The following is a 21730-nucleotide window of genomic DNA, read 5'->3' as shown; positions in this document are numbered from 1 at the left end:
GGTGTTAGGACACATCACCACAGCCAAACCCAGTCTCTGCTTCCACCACTTTCCCCTCTCTCACTTGCCAGTATTAGGAACCACCATGGCAGCATGCACAGGGAACTCTGAGGCCTGCAGCCAGTGCCGACCTCTCTGAGACTGAACTTGTCAGAAAAGAAAGTACAGTGTGAACTGAGTGCATGCCCTTGCAGCCTACAGTGTGACCCTTGCAAACTCCTCCAGCGTCTCAGGAAGAGACCCCAAATCCAAAGAGCCTCAAATTTATGTGAGCCCTGCACAGAAAACCAAACCAAGTTTTACTCAATGGGATCAACACACAGCAAGACCCTTCAGCTAACCTAAACAATCTACTGAAAACATAAAGTAGTGGTTCATATCTATAAGCCCAGCACTCAGGAGGTAGAGGCAAGTGGATCCCTTTGAGTTCAAGGCCACTCTGATAAACACACAGTGAGGACCAGGACAGCCAGGACAACATAGTGAGACACTGCCGTGGAACAGAAATCTACCAGAACCCTATTGTATACAACATGGGGTCAAGATAGCCTGAAAAGTCACTTTCACAAGTTGAAAGACCAGGGAATTGAATTTGACAAACTGATGTTGGGCTATACATGTTATGCGCCAAAGCCTCTAATGTTGATAATTCCAAATATTAAAATATGGTGCCACCTCTTGACCAGGGGGGTGCATATAATCAGGCCAGTGATTTCTATATCCAATGTGTCTACTTATTCAATGCAGGAAACGGTCCGCCTAGGAGAAATGCCCAATGTGGAGCTGGGCTAGAGTTCAATAGTAGATCTGTTGCCTAGCAAGTGGGAAAACAGGGTCCATCCACAACATTGTGGGAACTAACAAGATAAATGGACGAAAGTAAAGTCTAAGGTCAGTCTCTCTATTCTTCAGTGGCATCTGGAGACATTTTTAAACTAGAAGACCATGGCCAGAAAAGTGGGTCAGTGGATAAGAGAGCAGCCTGCCAAGCCTGATAACCAGAGTTCAATATCCAAAATAGATAGAAGGAAAGGAGCAACTCTTCTGAACTGTCTTCTGACGTCCACATACATGGCATGGTGAACATACACACGTATACTCCCAAACACAATAGGTCATCACCAAGCTGAAGAGTGCTGGTGCCACTGTACCCATGTTCTCCTCTATCCACAACCTCCAAGCGCTGCATGCCAATCCTATGTACTGAGGCCAGTATTTGAATCAAGTGCAAAGCAGGGCCAGGAAGTTCATAATCTGTGTCTTAATTGTTGAGGGCATGGATAAAGCTGGGTATCCTCTGTCAGGCAGTGTTGTATCGCAGAGTACTCCAAGTCAGCTATGAAGCAAGCACAGGAGAATCCACGATTAAAATCTGAAATAACCCAGAATGCAAAGTATCTTGAAAAATCATCAGATTTTCAGGACAATTTCCAGCTTCAAGTTTTCAGATTAAGATACTTCAATCAGCAGATTCATGTCAATATTCCCCCGGTTCAGAAAACTCTGAAGTAAGAGACACTTCTGGTCCCAGAAGTTTTGGATAAGATGGGAAATATTCACCCTCTGTTGTTCTCATGCTGTTACACACGGGGATTTCTTCTGTGAAAGCACAAAAAAGCCCATCTCTTTCTCACACACACACATTCAAAAGAGCCAGAATTGGACACAGTAGTGATCTACAATCCCATCATTGGGCAGGCTGAGACACATGTATGCATGGGTGTACACACATTTCATACAGCAAATGAAATAAAAGAGTAATGAAACTTGGTAGATTACACCTCTGATGATTAACCAGGCCTTCTGGCTCTAATTGCATGCTTGGAGGCAATTCATCTAATCCCTAATTTTTAAGTGGTGTTGGGAAACTCCAGTAGAAATGTGTTTCCCTAATTTGAAAGTGAAGGAGGCTACAGAAAGTAATTCCCACCGTCAACAGAAGTCATTAGATAAACGGATCTCCGTCACCTATGGAACACATGGCTAGAATCTGCAATGTCCCCCAGAGGCTCATGTTTCGAGTACTTGTTCCCTAGCTGGTGGTAATATTTGGGAAGGCTCTGGAACCCTCAGGAAGCCCATCCTTCCTGGAGGAAGCGGATAATTAGGAGTGGCCTTTGAGTTTAGAGCCCAGACAGTCCTAGCCACTCTGCTCTTCTTAGTCAGCCATGACATGAGCAGCCACTGCCACACACTTCCGCTGCCATGAACTGGGCCCCACTCCAGCGTGCCCACTCCACTGTGACAGACTGCAGGTCACAGACCCTGAGCCAAAGTAAACCTTTCCACCCTATTTCCTGTGGGTATGGTGTCACGGCAGCAAGAAATAAACTAAGGGGCTAGCAAGATGGTTCTGTGAATATGCTGGCTAGTTTTGTGCCAACTTGATACAAGTTCACCTGAGTGCAGGGTGAAACTGAGGTTTCAATTGAGAAAATGCCTCCAGAAGATCTGGCTGTAGGTGAACATGCAGGACATTTTCGTAATTAGTGATTGATGTAAGAGGCCCATCTCACTGTGGCTGCTACCACTCCTGGGCAGGTGGTCCTAGGTTCTGTAAGAAAACAGACTGAACAAACACTGAGGGGTCAGCCAGTAAGCATCGCTCCTCCATGGCCTCCGCATCACCTCTACCTCCAGACTCATTCGCCTTGGCTTCCCTCAACGGCCTGTGACTCAGGATGTGAATAAATTTATATAAACCCTGTCCTCTCCAAGTTACTTCTGGTCGTAGTCTTCATCACAGCGACAGAAATCCTAACCGACACAGTGGGAGAATATGCTGCTGCCAAACCTGATGGCAGGGCTTCGATTTCAGGGGCACGGAGTGAACGGAGAGAACTGACTCCTACACCGGTCCTTAGACTTCACACATGCGCTGTGGTACACACATACAAACACACACAGGCACACATAATAACTGTAAAAGAAAAAAGAGGGCTGGAGAGATGGCTCAGTGATCAAGCGCTCTGACTGTTCTGATGGACCTGGGTTCAATTCCAAGCACCCACACGGCAGCTCACAATTCTAACTCCAGTTCCAGGGTACCTGATGCCCTCATATAGATACACATGCAGGAAAAAAGCCAATGCACATAAATAAAAATAAAAAACAATAATAAAATAAAAAGGAAAAAAAGAAAGTAACCCAAGTCATTCACTGATTTTCAAATACTCATGTGTTTAATGACTGAAACTTACTCTTGATTTTTCTATATGAAAAACATTCTTCAGTCTTCAATATGGCAAGCTGAAGGTCTTAGGGCAGCAAGCAAAATAGTCTGCACACGTGCAGCAAAATGCTAGCTATAGAAACACAGCCTGGAGAGGGTGAGTGTAAACGGGGGTACACGTGTGTCAGGGCATGTGTGGAGGTCAGAGGTCACTCTCTGGAGTCAGTTCTTTTCTCTCCTGGTGGAATTTGTCGATGGAATTCAATGGTCAGATTTAGATGGTAAACACTTTACCTGCTGAGCCATCTCACCAATCCTACTTCAACTTTTCCATACTAAGTTGTGGGAGGTGGGTGGAGTCACCTTCATGTCACTGAACCGCAACTTCTCACAGAATTTTCAGATTCGCTTGTGGAAAAATATGTGCACATCCATGATGCAAAGGTTACCGTTCATTGCTATAAAGGGGAAAATTAAGGTGTCACTTTTATAAGATGAATTTTTTAAATAAGCAAAAACATTTCCTGACCCATTATGAAAACTTTCAATGTAAATGTATAATTTTTCAGTGTAGATTTAGTGTCATTTATCATTTTTCCATAACCATCATAAACATTGTGACTATCTAACCTGTAAGGTGACCCTACTTCAGCTGTTCTTTAAGAACACCTCACCTGAGAACATCCTCTAAAAAATACAGATTCTGGGCTGCAAGATGGCTCAGGGGTTAAGATATCTTGCTCGCCGGGCGGTGGTGGCGCACACCTTTAATCCCAGCACTTGGGAGGCAGAGGCAGGTGAATCTCTGTGAGTTCGAGGCCAGCCTGGTCTACAGAGCTAGTTCCAGGACAGGCTCCAAAGCCACAGAGAAACCCTGTCTCGGAAAAAAAAAAAAAAAAAAAAAAAAGATATCTTGCTGCTCACCCAGAGGTCCCAGCACCCACAGCGGGTGGCGCCAAACCATTGATTCACAAACTCCAGATCCAGTGGAACTCTCCTCTAGCCTCTGTAACTACTGGCACAGGTACAGTGAGCACATATGTGCACATGTGTATATACACACACACACACACACACACACATGCACACCACACACACAAACATGCAAATTTGTTTTGTTTTGTTTCGAGACAGGGTTTCTCTGGCAAATTTTTTAAATCCTTTTTAAAAACAGATTCTAGGTACTCATCTGCTAGGCAACTCTCCTAAGAGACGCCTAGGAATCAGAATTTTTTTAAACATTTATTTATTTGTTATGTATACAATATTCTGTCTGTGTGTATGCCTGCAGGCCAGAAGAGGGCAACAGACCCCATTACAGATGGTTGTGAGCCACCCTGTGGTTGCCGGGAATTGAACTCAGGACCTTTGGAAGAGCAGGCAATGCTCTTAACCTCTGAGCCATCTCTCCAGCCCCAGGAATCAGAATTTTTGAAGCCTTTCATTTGTTTTCTTTTTCAAACAGGGTCCTACTGTGTATGCTAAGAGGGTCTCAAACTCTCTACCCTCCTGGCCTAACCTTCTGTGTGCTAGGATTATAGATGTGCACTCTATCACCCATGTGATAAATTTAATTTACCAAATAAATCAGCACATATTTCATTTGCTCAGCCCATCACTGTCAAATATTGTTCTGAGACTTTGCTATCATAAAGAATAATCACAAGAATTCTAATAGATATCTCTTGTCATGCACTGTTTTCTGAAGATGATAAAGTGGGAGCATCTCCTTCTTAAAGAGCAAATATTTAGTAAGCAGACAACTGTGGTCACTGTTGCTCTAGGGAACTCACCACCCTACTGTAATCTGAGTATCACAGGGAACATTGGCAGATATCCAAAGCTATGCTGGTTATCTGGAAAGAGTTCATTAAGTGATTTCTAATAAATGGGCTAAAGAGAGGGCTCAGCAGCTAAGAGCACCTGCTATTCTTCCCCAGGATCAGGGATCAATGCACATGGAACCCACAAAGGGTTACAACTGTCTGTGTTAAATCCAGTTCCAGAGAATCTGGCTCCCTCTTCTGGCCTCTAAAGGCACTGCACACACAGTGCACATAAGCTACATAAAGACAAAAGACTATAAAATAGAGCCAGGCATGGTAGTACACGCCTTTAATCCCAGCACTTGAGAGGCAGGCAGGATGATCTCTACGAGCTGCAGACCAGCCTGGTCTACAAAGTGGATTACAGGACAGCTAGGGCTGTTACACAGAGAAACCCTGTCTTGGAAAACCAAAGCAAAACCACTCACAAAATAAAAATAGTTCTTTTAAAAATAGAAACTCCTAAGATCCTGAAAGAGACTGGCCTTTGCCTCTGTCACTATGTCCACAGAAGTCATATACGACCCACAAAATGACTGCTGTTTTTGTTATCTAATCCAACCTCACCCCTACAGCTCTAAGAATCAAACTCAGGGTCTCATTGTACAAGGCAAGTGTTCTACCACTGAGCTACACACCTAGTCCGCTGTTGTCTTGTGCTTCTCTAAGTTCATAACTGTGAGGAGGAATAGTTTAGTGGTACACAGCATAAGTTAGTCCTGGGTTTATCCTAAGCATCAATAATTAATTAACTTTTTAAAGAAAACCAAAAGTTCACATATAATATTCTAATTATGTCATAGTAACTATAACAACATCATTTGCTTGAAAAACATCACTACAATTTTAAATGTCTCACCACAAAAATAATTATATGAGGGCATTGGGTTAATTAGTCTGATTTAGCTATTCTTCACAATATATAAATTTGAAAGTGTCATTTTAAATGTCATACATATATACAATTTTTGTCAAATAATCTTTTAAAATGTTTTAATCCCAGCACTCTTGGGACTGAAGCAGGTAGAGTTTGTGGCCAGTTTGATCTACATAGCTAGTTCCAGGACAGTCAGGCCTACAAAGACCCAGTCACAAAAAGAAATCAAGTGGTACAATATTGAGTTCACATGTTGAGTCCCCGAGGGCACTTTCTCTACACAGTCTTATAGATGCTAAACTAGTCGCAGGCCTTTGCGAATGCCACACATTTGGTGTCCACCCTGTTGCTGCCAGGCTGGCCTCAAGCTCTAAACCATACTGTGTTAGCATGTCCTATACTGCTTAGATCAAAAGGGCAACAATTATCACCCAAAGAGATACAAAGCCTATGTTTCTTAAACAAGGATGTGGTGGTGTTTGCCCAAGTTTCTCTGAAAATTCTTTTTCCTTCTTTAAAAGGAGGTTGCACAGTACTCAGTATTAAAAATCACTGACTAAAGAGAGTACAGGGACAATAACTCTGCTTTCTCTCATCCACCATCCAAGTTAGAGGCAGCACTCATGAGAAGTTAAGGGCAGTGTCTGGACAGAACCCAGACAACCTGAGAAGGCTGGGCTGGGCCTCTCTGTCCCAGATCTCTAGCCTTGTGGATTACTTTTTGTCTTTATCGTACCGACAGAAATTAATGCCCCCAGTCTCAAGAACGCTGTATGGGTTAGAGGCAGTCAGAGAGGCAGGGAAATTCTAATGCTCTAGGAACTGAGACAGGACTATGACACTTCCATCCTCAGTGTGGGTTACATAGCAAGTGTCTGGGCTCCACGGGGAGACTTTTGTCTTCATAGGGGAAAATTAATTTTAAAAAGCACGCGTTCTGAGAGCAAAAGCAGATAAAGCTACTCTCCTTCTTTACTCATAGAAAAGAGACCCTTAAACGGGATCATAAAACTTAGTACTTAGTAGCTGAGACAGAAGGAAATTCCCGGACACCGACAAGACGGGAGTGTATCTGTGAGGTAATTCTAGACCAGCCAGGTCACAAGAGCCCCTTGCTAAACAAACAAACAAACAGTTGGCGGTGGTTCACGCAGAGGCAGGCAGATGTCTAAGTCTTAGGGCACCAGGTCTACGGTGAGTTCCAGGGCGGCCCGGGCTGTTACACAGAGAAACCCTGTCTCAAACACGCTAAAGGAATCCTAAGACCTCACTACAGCCATTACCTCCACTATTTCAGACTCATTTCCGACCTCTCTGTCCTCAATCTCCCTTGCGACTCCTCCATGACAGCTTGCCTCGCTATACTTCATTAATTCTGACCCGTGACCCGACTCTTCCAACCGGTGAGAGCTCAAACGAAAGATGGCACAAAAAACAGACTCCACCGGCACAGAAGGGGCGGTTAGCTCGCCCCTCCCTTGGCCGCGGAGCTAAACCTAAGGCGCAGGTACCGCCAGACGCCGACGCGCGTTGATGACGTCACGCAAGGCGCCATCTACGAAATCTGGTCGCGGTCCACTGTTGCCCGCTGGAGCAAGTCTGTTTGTGTACTGTGCCTACGTTGTTTCTTGGGCACAACGGGTTTTTCTAGCGGAAATTTAGACAAGAAAGAGTCCTGGTGACTAAGAGCTGCAGAACAAAACGAAGAAGAAGAAAGAAGAGTGAGGCCCGAAGGAGACGTCATCAGAGCGCTCCGGAAGTGGTCCGAAGATGAAGGGTAAGCGGGATGAGAGACATGAAATTGGGTACGGATCACAGTATAGAGAGGGTCGGGACTGGAAGATGAATCAGGGATACCTGTCCCAAAGAGTCCCAGGGCAATATCCAGGGAATTGACTCAGCACACAAAAGAAATTGAGGCCCGAAGTGTGAATCGGCCCGACTCTGTCTAAGCTAGGAATAGATGTCACGATCGAGTGTGTGTTCTCCCCCGGGAAACTAGAAGAGGTGGAGCCAAGGACTTGGCCAGAACTAGGCACTACCTGCCCTGATAACTGTGGCCAAGTGCCTGCTCCCCTCTAAAGCCTGGTTTTTCACGCTTCGTCGTGTAAAAAGCTTCCTAGGCCCAATATCTCAAACCTAAGGTATAGGTATTTGATCAGAACACAGATGTGTCAGGAAGGGGAAGCAAGCACTGGAGCACTATTAGAGGGGAGAGTGGATACGATCAAGATGATTCACACTCCTGCCATGTCCTGTTATCAGAGATCGCGTGCCTTGGCATATCTCGACTTCAGTATTATTATGTGCATAGAGAAATTCCCAGGAATCCACAAGGATGACCCCAGCTAAGACCCTAAGCAATAGTGGAGAGGATGCCTGAACTGGCCTTGCCCTGTAGTCAGATTGATGACTATCTTAAATGTCATCATAGAACCTTCATCCAGCAACTTATGGAAGCAGATGCAGAGATCCACAGTGAAGCACTGGGCTGAGCTCCCCGTGTCCAGTCGAAGGGAGGGAAAGCGATAATATGAGCAAAGGGGTAAAGACCATGGTGGGGATACCCACTGAAACAGCTTACCTGAGCTAATGGGAGCTTACCGACTCCAGCCTGACAGAGAGGGAACCAGCATCGGACCAAACTCGGCCCTCTAGTTTATAGTGACAGTTGTGTGACTGGGCAGACTGTGGCCACTGGCAGTGAGACCAGGATGTGTCCCTACTGCTTGTACTGGCTTCTTGGAACCCATTCTCTTTGGAGGGGTACCTTGCTCAGTCTTATACTGGGGAGGGCCTTGGTCTTGCTAGACTTTGGTGACTTCCCATGGGAAGTCTTCCCCTCTCTGAAGAGTGGATGGCGGTAGGGTGGGGGAGAAGGTGAAGCGAACGGGAGGAGGGGCATGGGGTAGGAGCTGGGATTGGTATGTAAAATGTAAAGAGATGGTTTTTTAAGAAAATAAATTTGGGCTGGAGAGATGGCTCGGCGGTTAAGAGCATTGCCTGCTCTTCCAAAGGTCCTGAGTTCATTCCCAGCAACCACGTGGTGACTCACAACCATCTGTAATGAGGTCTGGTGCCCTCTTCTGGCCTTCAGGCATACACGCAGAAAGAATATTGTATGCATAATAAATAAATAAATAAATAAATAAATAAATAAATAAATAAATAAATAAATATTTTTTTAAAAAAAGATTAGGGGCTGAAGAGATGGCTCGGTGGTTGAGAGCACAGGCTGCTCTTCCAGAGGTCCTGAGTTCAATTCCCAGCAACCAAATGGTGGCTCACAACCATCTGAAATGAGATCTGGCGCCCTTTTCTGGAGCGCGGGCATTCATGGAGGCAGAATGTTGTATACATAATAAAAGTAAATAAATCTTTAAAAAAGGAAAAAAAATAAAAAATAAATTTTTAAAATATTATGGGCATAGTTAGGAATAACTAATTTAAAATTGCTTAGAAGAATTAATGAGACTAAAGTAAATGTGTACACACACTTCTGAGTGTATTTGTGGCCTTTTAAATCAACTGTTCGACAAGCAATGAGTATACCAGAGCTGTTACATGTGTACTGATGCATAAAGACTTCTAATCCTGATGATAGGCATCTGGCGTAGGTAAAATAAAGTTATTCCTAGGGTCCCAGACCCTGCACACTTTTCTCAGTAAACAAACTCAATCTGCAGTTCAAGGGAGAACCAGATTCTACATGTAAAACTGGTAACTACCTTGGTTTGTTTACTTGGGCAAACATGTACTCAGGGAAGTCCAAGAGAACAAAGATGGGTTTTTGTTTCTTTGTTTGTGTTGTTGCTGTTGGGATAAGGCCAGCTATGTAGTGGAACTCACAGTGTAAACTAGGCTGGCCTCTCCCTCTGAAGTGACAGGATTAACCATGTGTGTCACTACACTCACCTTAGAGATAAATTTATAGGGGGTCGTGTGAGCTACATTTTCTGGTCATTTGCTCTTTCTTATCCCATTTACTCCTGTACTCTGTCCCCCAGTGCCACCACGATGGTTTCCTCCAAACAAATAAGAAACAGGAGCATGGATGGTTAAAGGGATTTCAGCATCATGCTGGACATATTTAGGACTTGAAGAAAGACTGTTGTGTTTTATCTTGTCAGGATTCTGAACTGTGAAAAATCTGTTTCGCACTTCTTGTAGTCAGCAAATTGTAGTGTTTCAACCAACCACATGCCCTAGCCATCAATGTCACCTCACCTTTAGAGTCCTCACTACTTAGTGAGCACTGCCCACGCGTAATTAGGACTCTTATTTTAAGTGAGAACAACTCTAGAGTGCTCCAGTGAGGACTTCTTTTAGACAGGCAGAATCTGGAGTAGGAACTAAACCCATGCTTTAATAAGATACCAGTGATTCTTAAACACGTTAAGCTTTGAGAAGTGTTCTTTTTAAACCTCATCCTGGGAATTTCTAGGACAAATCCGGCCAGAGGAAAGAGGAAGAAGTATGTCTATTATCCCAGCAACTAGCATTGGGAGCCTGAGACAGGAGTGTTGGGGGTTTAAGGCCACTGTGGGCTCCATAGCAATTTCTAAGCCAGCCTAGGATACAAAGTGAGGCCTTGTCTTTAAGTAATGTGTAACTAAGCAGCGTTCAGTAGGGCCAGGTCTTGGATCCAAGGTGAAGCACTTGCCTGACATGCATAAAACGCCACTGAGTTTAACCCCCCAACACTGCAGAGTAAATAGGAGGAGCATCCAAGAATGCTTTGCCTTTTCATACTAACTCAGTATTCCTTCTCTAAATAAGTGTAGTTATTGTCAGAGTTAGAAAAGTCTTGGGTATTATACTCATTCCTAACAGAAGTAATCGTCTATTTTTGTGTTTGTCCCCCAGCTGTGATTTACCGTGCATTTCCTCACAAAGAAGCCAGAGAGCACGATGTGCAGGTACAGTCGTTCAGAGGTGGCTGGAGCAGTAGACTTGACAGCAGAGCAGGCTCACTGTCTTCTTAGACTGATCTAGCTGTTCTTTCCCATGGATTACTCATCTGCACAGGTCGTACTGTAGGCCAAATCAAGGTCTTTTTGGTTGGTGTCTTCATGTTCCAGGCTCCTTTCTTAGGGTACCGAGTCAGCTCTTAATTTCATGTCCTCTCCCACTCTGTAGGGAGCGACAGACAGCCTGTGCCTACCAGAAACCTGTCTTGATCTTGCTTCTGTGCCCCGTTCAGTGCTCAGCCCATTCCATAAGTGGATGTTACAGATTCTATCTGGATGCTTCACGGGTTTTATCAATTGGCAGCTTCACCTGTGTCTCATATCCTGCCAGGTTGTGTGGGGCACGCCTTTAATTCCAGCACTTGGAGGCAGAGGCAGGCAGCTCTCTGAGTTCAAGGACAGCCAGAGCTACACAGAAATCCTGTCTCAGAGAGAGAGGGAGAGAGAGAATATCCTTTAAATCAAGATGTTAAAAGGCCAGTTAACCTTTAATTGTATTTCCCCATGAAAGAGAGACCACGTATGTATTTAAAAGAACCAAATTGTCCTGCTATTGATGATGAATTGTTTAGCCAGCCCTGACTTGAACTACCTCAAAGATTATGTATTCTATCTTTTCACCTCCTGCATTAGCACAAAGAGGGTATCATTTACTATTGATATGTTAACCTAAAGCTGGCAGTTAACCTCAGACTTGTTTTTACTGTCTGGTGATGCAAAAAGAACGCAGCAAATGGCCCAGCCAAGAGGTAGGTGCTCAGGAAAGAGCACTGCCCAGAGCTGCAGCAGGTGAAGGCCCAGTGAGGTACCTGCCGGCCAATGTAGAGTAGACTGTTGCTGCCCCAGCCTGAGAGGTGGGAAACTAGCGTGCTTCAGGACTGATGCAGCTGTGAAACAGTCTCACCCAGCCTTCCCCAGGGGTCCATGTAACTCTGTATATGTCCTGTGGTTGAGAGTGAGTGTGCCCGAGATGCACTTCACACTTTCTGCCTCAAAGTGGGACTGCAGCAGACCTCTCCAAGGGCAGCCACATGGAGTCCACAAGGCTGAAAGCAAGGGAAGAGGACTGTGCTGCTCGCTGTCAGAATTCCTCCTCCTTGACCTGTCTGCAACCCCCAGGCAGTTTCCCCTAATACTGAAATGGCTCATTTCCCTAACAACCCCAGTTCTCTTCCACTTCAAGCTAGTCTGTGGTCATGACTTATTAAATAACCTGTGTAGTTCATTTCTCAAGCTTCCTTCCCCACAAGGATTAGAGAAGGTTTGCATTACAAAGGATTTTGAATGCTCAGTAGAGTAACCTCAAGGAAGCAGGACTGGTCAGCGTTTGACCTGGCTGCAGTGTGGGGCGGTGTCACAGTTAGCATATGAGTGTGACTTTTACATCTAGGTAGTTGTGTGTAGAAAACACTTGGCAGACAGGAGATGTGTGAGCCTAGCTCAGCAAAGATGGTGGCTCTCAGGAACGGGATGAGTGCCCTGGTGTCTGAGAGCAGAACAGTGAACCACACCACCATGTCTCTGAGCAGGAGCTGGGAACCCAGCGGGCTGAGGCCTTTGTGAGGGCCTTCCTGAAGCGGACTATCCCGCACTTGAGCCAGCAAGACTGTGAGAGCCATCTGCAGCGCAAGGCTGTGGTCTTGGAATACTTCACTCGCCAGAAGCCAAAGCAGAAGAAGAAATCCAAAGGCCTGTCTTCCAAACAGAGGAGAGACATGAGGCTCTTTGACATTAGCCCAGAGCAACAGAGGTACGCCAGCCTTTCCATGGACTTGCCACTCGCCATTGCCTAGCCTTCCTGGTAGGGCTCTGGACTGGGGATTCCAGGGATTCCCTGGACAGCTCTGTCCCTTTAGTCTCAGGGGCTTCTCTGCCATCTACCACAAGGGGGCAGCGTCCCGCTACCAATTTTCTTATGTCTTGGCTTGGCCTCTAAAAGGGAGGCATTGGTCAGACTGAGGACTTTTCATCATTTAACTTCTCTCCTAGCCTCACTAAGTGTCTCCATTGCCCATAGCAATAGGCTGATATTCTTTAATATGTGCTTTCCTATACCTTTAACATCACTAGATAGAATCACCCACTCAAAGGTTGCTACCAAGGAGAGGTCCTGCCTTGGCATTTCAGAAGTTTCTGAAAGGAATGTGTCACTGTTTTGTGGAAGGATGTCTCCCTCGAGATGGTTCTGAGTTTGTGTTTACAGCCACTGTGTTTAGGCTTTGTATAACACTCCATAGCCACGCAGCCTTTCTTGTCCCAGAAGGCAAGAGAGTATCGCTTTGCACTGGGGCTGCCTCCCTGGAGTCCTTGCAGGAAGGGCCTGTTTCAGATTCGAGCCTGGTGTTCTTGACTCTGATCCTGGCTTGGTATGAATGGGCACCAAGACAAATGATAATGCCAGAGAAAAGCTCTTGGTCCTTTACCCTCCCTTCCAGACGATCCTGCCACCTTACACAAGGGCCTGCCTGGCAACCTGCCCCTCTTGTAACAGTGGGTTAAACAAGACTGATGTTCAGCCGGGCGGTGGTGGCGCACACCTTTAATCCCAGCACTCGGGAGGCAGAGGCAAGCGGATCTCTGGGAGTTCGAGGCCAGCCTGGGCTACAAAGGGAGTTCCAGGACAGGCTCCAAAGCTAGAGAAACCCTGTTTCGAAAAGAAAAAAAAGACTGATGTTCATTGTTCATTTCTTTTGGGAAAAGTAAATTGTGTAAACAGCACCTGGGTTGTTATGGCTGAGGCTACATGACCACCTTCAGATGCTCTCCTGCTCAGAGCCAGGGGCTCCTCCATCATGCCTACAACTGGCCAGGAGGAAGGGCATCAAGGCAAAGGGCCCCCTCTTCCCTTCTCGAGAGCAGAAATTTAGCCCTGAAAAGGTTCTGCCAGAGAAGAAATTGAGGTTCAAGGAGGGGAGTGCACTTGGCCTTGGTCACATTGTTGTCAGGGCACCTAGGGCTTCCACACAGTCTCGGGTGTTCCCTCGTGCTTACTCTCGGCCTTGAGCCCAGCTCGGGTTTGCCGAACACTGGAAATCCCAAGCTCGTGTTTCTGACTCTGACAGATACAGTCTCTTCCTCCCTCTGCATGATCTCTGGAAGCAGTACATCCGTGACCTGTGCAACGGACTCAAGCCAGACACGTGAGTTATATTTCTGATGCCTGCCATGGGATTAGATCCCAAGTCTTGCGTGCACTAGAGACGCAGCCTGGGAAACCAGCTGGCTCTGGGTGTTTGTGATCCTGTTTGCTTTGTTACCAGCTCTTCTTTGTGGGCTCTCTTGACCTCCTAGGCAGCCGCAGATGATTCAAGCGAAGCTCCTGAAGGCGGATCTTCACGGTGCTATTATTTCAGGTAATTTCTGTGAGAACATGTGGTCATCTGGAGACTGTTACTCAGTGGCGGTACTCAGACTGGCATCTGTCACTTGGCATCCTGAGGTTTCTCTAAGTTACAGGCAGTGAGGCTCTAAGCTGGTTGTGACGTGACCCATGCTGGGACTTGTTACACACACAAGTGGTGTCTGCATGCCGTCAGCTCATACTGTTGTCACCTCGCCTCTAGTGCAGACTCTGGGGGACACATTCCCCTCTTCATGTTTCCAGGGTGCCATCACCAGTGCAGACTTTTCCCATGATTGCCAGACTCATTCACCCCATGGCACCCAACAGCTACTTGGACAGCCAGGAGGGGCCTCAAAGTACCTAACACAGAGCCCTTGGTCTCCCCTGAGGTCAGCTCTCTGATTATGACACATCTCCATATCCAGTTTGTTCAGGCTAGAGACCTAGAAGTACATACACATTACATTACCTCTTTCCTAATTCTGCACCTCAGGTCGATTAACACACCTAGTTCCTGAATCTGACCTACCTCTAACTCCCTCAAGCTGCTGTGGAAGCTTCTCTCACCCTCCCCCAGCTCAAATACTGTTTTATTCCCACATACACACCAGATCAAATACACAGAATGAAGGCTGTCATCGGACATCAGACTCCTGACTGCTGTTTGCCTGTCCTAAGCCTCCAGCAGCTTCCCATCCAGTCAGAGTAAAAATCTACAGTGTCCTTTGGCTGCCCTCTGTGTGACTTGCACACCTGGTGCCTTTGCTTGGGTCCTTCTCGACGAGGGGGCTCTGAAGGTTCATGCACTGACTCCTGCTGTAACTCAGGTCCCTCTCCTGATGTCACTTCCTGAGAGTCTACCACCACTAGGGCTTCCCCTCCACTCTCGTTGTGCTGTTCTTATTTTCCTCATAGCCATTATCAGTATCAAGAAATAGAATAGCCCGTGCTGTCTATCACTGTCCTCCATGAGAGCTTCAGCACACAGGAGCAGGATACAGGCCATCACGTTCAGTGTCCTGTCCCAGCACTGACCTAGCACACTAAGCACATAGCTCCAAATGCTGATTACATGGAGGAGGCAGGGCCCTGCCAGTGAGGTGACTCACCTGTCACTTCTGGGCAGCTCTGTAGGAGGACTGCATTCAAGGAAATGTTCAGGAGAGTCAAAAGTGAATGATGGATGCCGTGCCCGTGACACTTGCTCCATCAAAGCAACACGGCTGGCCTTAGTTCTTTCTGTGTATGGCCTCTTGGCTCCAGAACCCTGCATAAAACCCAAAGGATACCTGAGAACAGCCCAGAGATTGCAAAGCCCAGGACAAAGAGTTGGGAATCCTGGACTCTTGCTGGCTTAGTCATTGCCCAGCTACAGAGCCACTATCCTCTGGGCCTTCTCTTCCTCAGCTTAGAAGGGCCAGGCTCCTAGTCCCTGAGGCCAAGCTGTGACTGCTGGCACTACCCAGGCCTTACCCTCATCTGCTTTTCTACTTTGCAGTGACAAAATCCAAGTGCCCCTCCTATGTGGGGGTCACAGGAATCCTCCTGCAGGAGACCAAGCATGTCTTCAAGATCATCACCAAAGAAGATCGACTGAAAGGTGTGTCCCTAGGGTATGAGAGAGAGGGAGAGATCCTTATCCTTTCTTTTTTTTTTTTTTTTTTTGGTTTTTCGAGACAGGGTTTCTCTGTGGTTTTGGAGCCTGTCCTGGAACTAGCTCTTGTAGACCAGGTTGGTCTCGAACTCACAGAGATCCACCTGCCTCTGCCTCCCAAGTGCTGGGATTAAAGGCGTGCGCCACCACCTCCCAGCCTTATCCTTTCCTTGAGGTTTTCAGGTTCTACTTGACTATGAAGTCAGAGTCTGCAGGTTCTTGCTATGTTTTGAACTGCAGAGAGAGGCCCCTGCCCCTATGGCTACCAAGAGACATCATGAACACAGTCAGCAGCCTGTCCATAAATAGGACAGAAGAACTGCTTATCTGGGTCTTCAGCCCTCATTGCTAAGGTGTCCACCTCTCAAATGAATAACTAAAAGACAGGCAGAAGAAACCAAAACAGCCTGCCACTGGAGTTCTGAAAACTGCACCCTTGCTGGAGATACTCTTGAGTTTTAGCATTGTTGGGAGGAGAGAGCCATTTGTTCATCCCTAGCTGCTTATCCCTGAAATAATCACACATATTTAAATAACTACTTGGCCTGTTAGCTCTAGCTTCTTATTGGCTAATTCTTACATGTTAATTTAACCCATTTCTCTTAATCTGTGTATTGCCACAAGGCTGTGGCTTACCAAGTAAAGTTCCCAGAGTTTGTCTCTGGGAGAGGCTCCATGGCTTCTCTCTGACTCAGCCCTTCTTTCTCCCAGAATTCAGTTTAGTTTTCCCCACCTAGCTAAGTTCTGCCCTGCTATAGGTCCAAAGCAGTTTTTTTATTCATTAATGGTAATCACAGCATACAGGGGGAAATCCCACATCATAGCATGGTTATTGCTGCTCCAGCAGGTACTTTTGAATCTTCCAATACCCCAGTACCAGACCTTGCCCACAAATCCAAAGTTCAAACAACAGTTGAGGGGTTTATACTCATTTCTGTTGATGCTAGAAATCAAGACCAAGCTAATCCTGGGCTCTACGCCTGAGCTACACCCACAGCCCTGCTTCATTGTTTTTCCATTTCCCTGTATGTTCTTCTGCTCACTTTATAAGTCTAAGGAAGTAATGGAGAAGTTTCCCCACTCTGCACAAGTCCAAGAACCAGTTCAAGACTATATGGGAAACTGGGTTTGGTGGTGTGAGAGCCCTCAGTTCTGGGAATTAAGTTAATCAACTCTGAACCTGGAAATTAGGCAGTGAGTTATATTTAGACTGTGAATCAAATAGCCCAGGTCTTTTTTGGGTACTTCTGGCATGGGTCTTCTCATTCCTGTACACTTTTTTAAAGACAGTCTTATATGCAGTCCTGGCTAGCTTGGAGCTTGCTATATAGACCAGGCTGGCCTTGAACTCTCAGATCTGCCTGCCTTTGTCTCCTAAGTGCTGGCCATAAAGGTCTAGCATCACCTTAATAATGGTGTGGGAAGTCCTTCTGTATTGTTGCTTTTATTGGTTAATGAATAAAGAAGCTACTTGGGCCTATGACAGAGCAAAACAAAACAAGGCAGGAATTCCAAGCAGAGATAGAGGAGAAAAGGCAGAGTCAGAGAGATGTCGTGTAGCTGCCCAAGGAAACAGATGCCAGAACCTTACTGGTAAATCACAAGCCTCATGGCAATAATAGAATTAACAGATTAATAGAAATGGGTTAATTTAAGATGTAAGAGTTACTTAGTAAGAAGCCTAAGCTATTTGCCAAGCAGTGTTGCAATTAATATAGTTTCTGTGTGATTATTTTGGGTCTTGGCAGCTGGGAAATGAACAAGCAGCCTCCGACTACTTTAATACAATTTAAATGTAAGCGTGCATGAATCATGCTCTCCATGAACATGAACTGTCTATATTGTTCCTCATCCTTTTTCCTTTCTTCTTTTCCATTCAGTTATCCCCAAGCTAAATTGTGTGTTCACTGTAGAAATTGATGGCTTCATTTCCTACATTTATGGAAGCAACTTCCAGCTTCGGTCAAGTGAGAGATCTGCCAAGAAGTTCAAAGTAAAGGGAACAATTGACCTGTGAATTCTTTGCCACTGGCTACAGATGTTCCTGGCAGCTGAGAACTGGAAACACCTTAAATACCCATTTTTCCATGAAGCACTTTCTGGCTGTGGCCCGTCTCGACTCCAGGGAAAAAAGAGTGACTGAAGAACATTGAACAACAAAGGAGGAAGTCGGGGGTAGAGATTTGTCTCTCCAGGGAGGAAAGACTAGCAGAAAATACACCAGGACTAACCTTGGGTGATTTGAAGAAGGTGGCCATTGGGTTCTGTCTTTCATACATTCCTATGTTTCTGGAACATTCTGTGGTGAATGAGTTCAGTCAATAATGATATATTTGGACATCTTAGTTCCATTTTGGCTGCTATATTTTTAACCTTTCTACTGTGTAAGACCAGATGAGGTCTTTCTGCACATGGCCATTGGAACTGCAGGTCAGGACCAGCATTAAAAATGGCTGGGGTCCAGCTACTCTGTGCCAGTATTGAGGGGGCCTTGTCATTGACACCTGGTTCAGAGGGGCCAGTTGCCCCTTGTTTGTAAGAGGTGTGTGACTGCTGGCCGGCTCAGAAACTGCCCTGGCAATGGTAGGTGACAGCACATCCAGCACTCACCCAGGTCAGCAGTGGTGCTGGGGGTCAGTTCCTCAGTGCCTCCCACTCAGACTGCGCTGAATAGAAGAGGAATGAGTTACCCTGATGGTCTTTATATGACAGAAAAACAGCCTACTCCCTCCCGGAAACCAAAGTGCAAGCCCAAGTCCCAGAGATTATCTAGGCCCTGGTTGTCAACATCATCTAGACATTCCTCATGGCCCTGCCCCATCCCACCTGACCCCCGTGTTACCACACAGTCCTTGCCACCCAGGTTCAGGGCATACATGACTCTCAGCCTGAAAATGATCATTGTCCGAGGTCTTATGGACTGGTAAAGAAAGGCTAAGATCTGAACCAGAAGAGCTGGCTCCAGAGTCAAGTTCTTCCCAGGAGGACAGCCACAGGGGGGTGAGAGAGACTGCTAAGAGTGTGTGTATGTTCCTTATTTACCCTGCGCTCTACCAAGGAACTCTCCTGTGTAGAGTGACTGCTGTTCTGGCTGGCTGAAAGTACGCAGGTGCTGCACCTTCAGAGCAGACCTGTTCAGCCCCACCCTCTGTGATGCAAGGGGCGCACTATGTTGCATAAACACGGTTGCTTCCCAGAAAAGCTGCTGGTGCCACTTGCCAAGTGAAGCATGTTACTGCTGGCCCCAACTCAAGTGTCCATTGACTCACTAAGGACATTCTCTCTCAAGGGAGACAATGTAATGCTCACCTGCCATAGAGTCTCTGCTCTTCACCTTGTCTGGGATGTGTTGCTGTTGTTTCCCTGACCTTCCCAGGGGACCAAGGTCCCCAGCATCCTCCCAGATACTGGTCCTGAGGAAGTGCACTTGGTATTACATACAGCATGACTATCCAAGTCCCCACAACTTCATGGAGAGGGGTATGGTACTGGCACTTGTGACTGTCTCCAAGGAATAGGACTGTGGTAGAAATGAGATTTGGGGTGTAGAGAGTCACATGACAACCAACTCTGTTGAATGTAAACCATGCACTACAAAAACATGAGCCCCATGCAGAATGCCATAGAAGTCAATGGGAAGAACAGTTGGCACCTCAAGAAAGAGCTCAGACTGCTGTCGAAATTGGTTTCTGCTAAGGCTTCCTCCTGACTCGTCAACAGCCACCTCTCTGTGCGTATGGTCTGTCCTCAAGAGGGGAGCTCTAGTGTGCCTCTTACGATGGTGTGATGAGAAGAGATGATAACACCTCATCTATGACCCGTTTATCCTTCGTCACCTCATAAAGATCCTATCTCCAAACAGTCGTGTTGGAGGTTAGAGCTTCAACACAGGAATTTGAGGGTAGTTAGTAACGACTGAAATGTTCCTAATTAGAAAAGTTGGCTATGCCTCCCAGGACGGTGCCAGTGTCCAGTCTGGACCCCATCACAGGCAATGGTCTGGGTTTCTTTGCTGTATGCTATGCTTGGGACACCAGGCAGCTCAGCCTAACTGTTAGGCTACGAGCTCACATTTTCCTGAATTTCATGGGCTTTGACTTAAGGTGCACGCACAGTATCCAGAGTCCCGGAGTTGTCAGCAGCCAAACTCCTCCCTCCTTGTTCCACTGGAGCCAGCAGTCAGGAGGGAAATGTGGAGAGGGAGGGGTGGTTAATGTCTACACGGCTGGATTGGGAAATGCTTTGAAAAGGGCACTTGGTGTGTTTCTGAGGGCTTCCAGAGAGGATTAACTGAGGTGGAAGATCCACCCTATACATGGGAAGTTTCATTCCCTAGGGTCAGGAGCTAGAAACAGTAGAAGGAAGCTTGCTACAACACAGGCATCCTTGCTCTCCACTTCTCTATCACGTGCCCTGTCCACTGTGCCTTCCCTGCCATAATGGCTGACGCTGTAGCAAAATAATGCCTTCCTCATGTCACGTGTGTCAGGGATTTTATCACAGGGACAAAAAGTCCAACATGGGAGATGGGCAGAGTTGGCCCCGAGGGGAGCTGTGGAATATGACGAATTAAATCACACCCAGGTCAGAAACCTGAAGAACCCAGGAAATCAGAGCAAGGCTTGGGAAGGTCTCCCTAGGGGAGGAGAAATGGGAAGGGGACATGTGACCACTAGTCTCAATGGCGATGCCTCAGGTTGTACCCAGCTCTCTAATGGTGGGGAAGACACGGCAGGAACTAGCTTTGTAAACCAAGGGGCAGGTTACAAAACCCTGATCTTCTCATCAACACCTGAAATCTTTCAGGGTCTCCGAGCTTCCGTCTGTCAGGTGAGACAACTTGACTGCATGAAGGCTCCTCGATCAGGCTGCTGGGATTCCTGCAGCAGCATAAGCAGACACATGTCTGCAGCAGCTGTCCTATGCTGCATGTCAGCCATACTGAGTCAGGACCCAGGAGTGGAACTCACATGTCTATGTGTTTGTGTAACACCACCTGCTTCCTCCAGTCACCAGTATTTGAAGATGGTACTTTCCAGATGGCATCTAAGTCTCAGTCCTGACATCTGATTTGACCATAGATTCTTAGGCCAGTCTTTTCTAGATGCGGGAAAGGATCATCCAGTGACCAGGCTCTCAGATTCTGAATAATAAACATGAAGATTCTTCCCAAATACATAATTATGGTAAAAGGCTCACTTTCTGGACAATGGCTTTTGTATTAATTTAGTTTGCATTTCTTATCTATAATGACTCATTAAGACATTGTTAAATGTCTATAATATTAATTTAATTCTAATAGAACTGTATTGGAATTGTCCATTTAATTAACCTCATAGGCCTTTAATGGATATCTTAAATAGACATCATTAACAAGACTGCTAGACAAATTAGAATTAGAGTCAATAACATTCTTGGTAATTTCTCATGAGCTGTGAAGGACAAGCATTGCTAAGTAGGCAAACAGAGACGACTGCAAAAGAAAAAGTGTTACAGTGGCAGGAAATCCAGAATGGGCAGGGCCCCGAGGGTTCACCATTCTGTGTCCCAGGAGATTTCAGCAAAGATGTTTCCTGGCCACCAAGATCGTACTCAGAAGCAAAGGCTTCAGCTTTCATATGCATTTACAGAAAATATTCTCTGTCTGTGTTCCCTTGGACTGAGCTCCAGGTAGGGAAGAGTGGAAGGAGATGGGGAGCATGAAGCAAATGGAGAAAGAAGTGTTAGAGAGGGAGGGTCATGACATTGTATGATAGAGCAGGGAAACTGGGACTGACTAGGATAAGGCAGGTTGGTTGGGATGGAGGGTGGAATGGGATGAGATGTAGAACACTCCATTGCTTTTACCTCCACCATCCACTCACCAGCTGACCAAGTGATGCATCTTT

General features: G+C 46.2%; 1 protein-coding gene and 1 long non-coding RNA gene across 2 annotated transcripts; one reads left to right on the top strand and one right to left on the bottom strand.

The window, feature by feature from the left end:
• Positions 1 to 681: 681 nt before the first annotated feature.
• On the bottom strand, positions 682 to 7299 carry LOC130869531 (uncharacterized). The gene is made up of 3 exons (XR_009056677.1): positions 7159 to 7299; positions 3467 to 3630; positions 682 to 1336 (listed from the first exon to the last, which is right to left on the bottom strand). It is a non-coding gene; the product is annotated as an uncharacterized LOC130869531 (long non-coding RNA).
• Positions 7300 to 7437: 138 nt separating this feature from the next.
• LOC130870369 (ribonuclease P protein subunit p29) lies at positions 7438 to 21003 on the top strand. The gene is made up of 7 exons (XM_057763073.1): positions 7438 to 7652; positions 10742 to 10794; positions 12375 to 12595; positions 13908 to 13985; positions 14137 to 14198; positions 15687 to 15788; positions 17723 to 21003. Exons 1-7 carry the CDS (start codon positions 7646 to 7648, stop codon positions 17857 to 17859), a joined length of 660 nt encoding a protein of 219 aa, XP_057619056.1. The 5' UTR covers positions 7438 to 7645; the 3' UTR covers positions 17860 to 21003.
• Positions 21004 to 21730: the final 727 nt, after the last annotated feature.

This window comes from Chionomys nivalis, chromosome 2 (genome assembly GCF_950005125.1).
Source record: "Chionomys nivalis chromosome 2, mChiNiv1.1, whole genome shotgun sequence".
Lineage (NCBI taxonomy): Eukaryota > Metazoa > Chordata > Mammalia > Rodentia > Cricetidae > Chionomys > Chionomys nivalis.
The sequence above is the reverse complement of the archived record's forward strand: the minus strand, read 5'-3'. Positions and strand labels throughout refer to the sequence as shown.

What these genes read in the sequence shown, in the direction of transcription:
- LOC130870369 (XM_057763073.1), top strand. An exon ending in CCAGAGAGCACGATGTGCAG is followed by an intron (nt 10,795 to 12,374) that starts GTACAGTCGTTC and finishes GTCTCTGAGCAG; the next exon opens with GAGCTGGGAACCCAGCGGGC. An exon ending in CAAAGAAGATCGACTGAAAG is followed by an intron (nt 15,789 to 17,722) that starts GTGTGTCCCTAG and finishes TTTTCCATTCAG; the next exon opens with TTATCCCCAAGCTAAATTGT.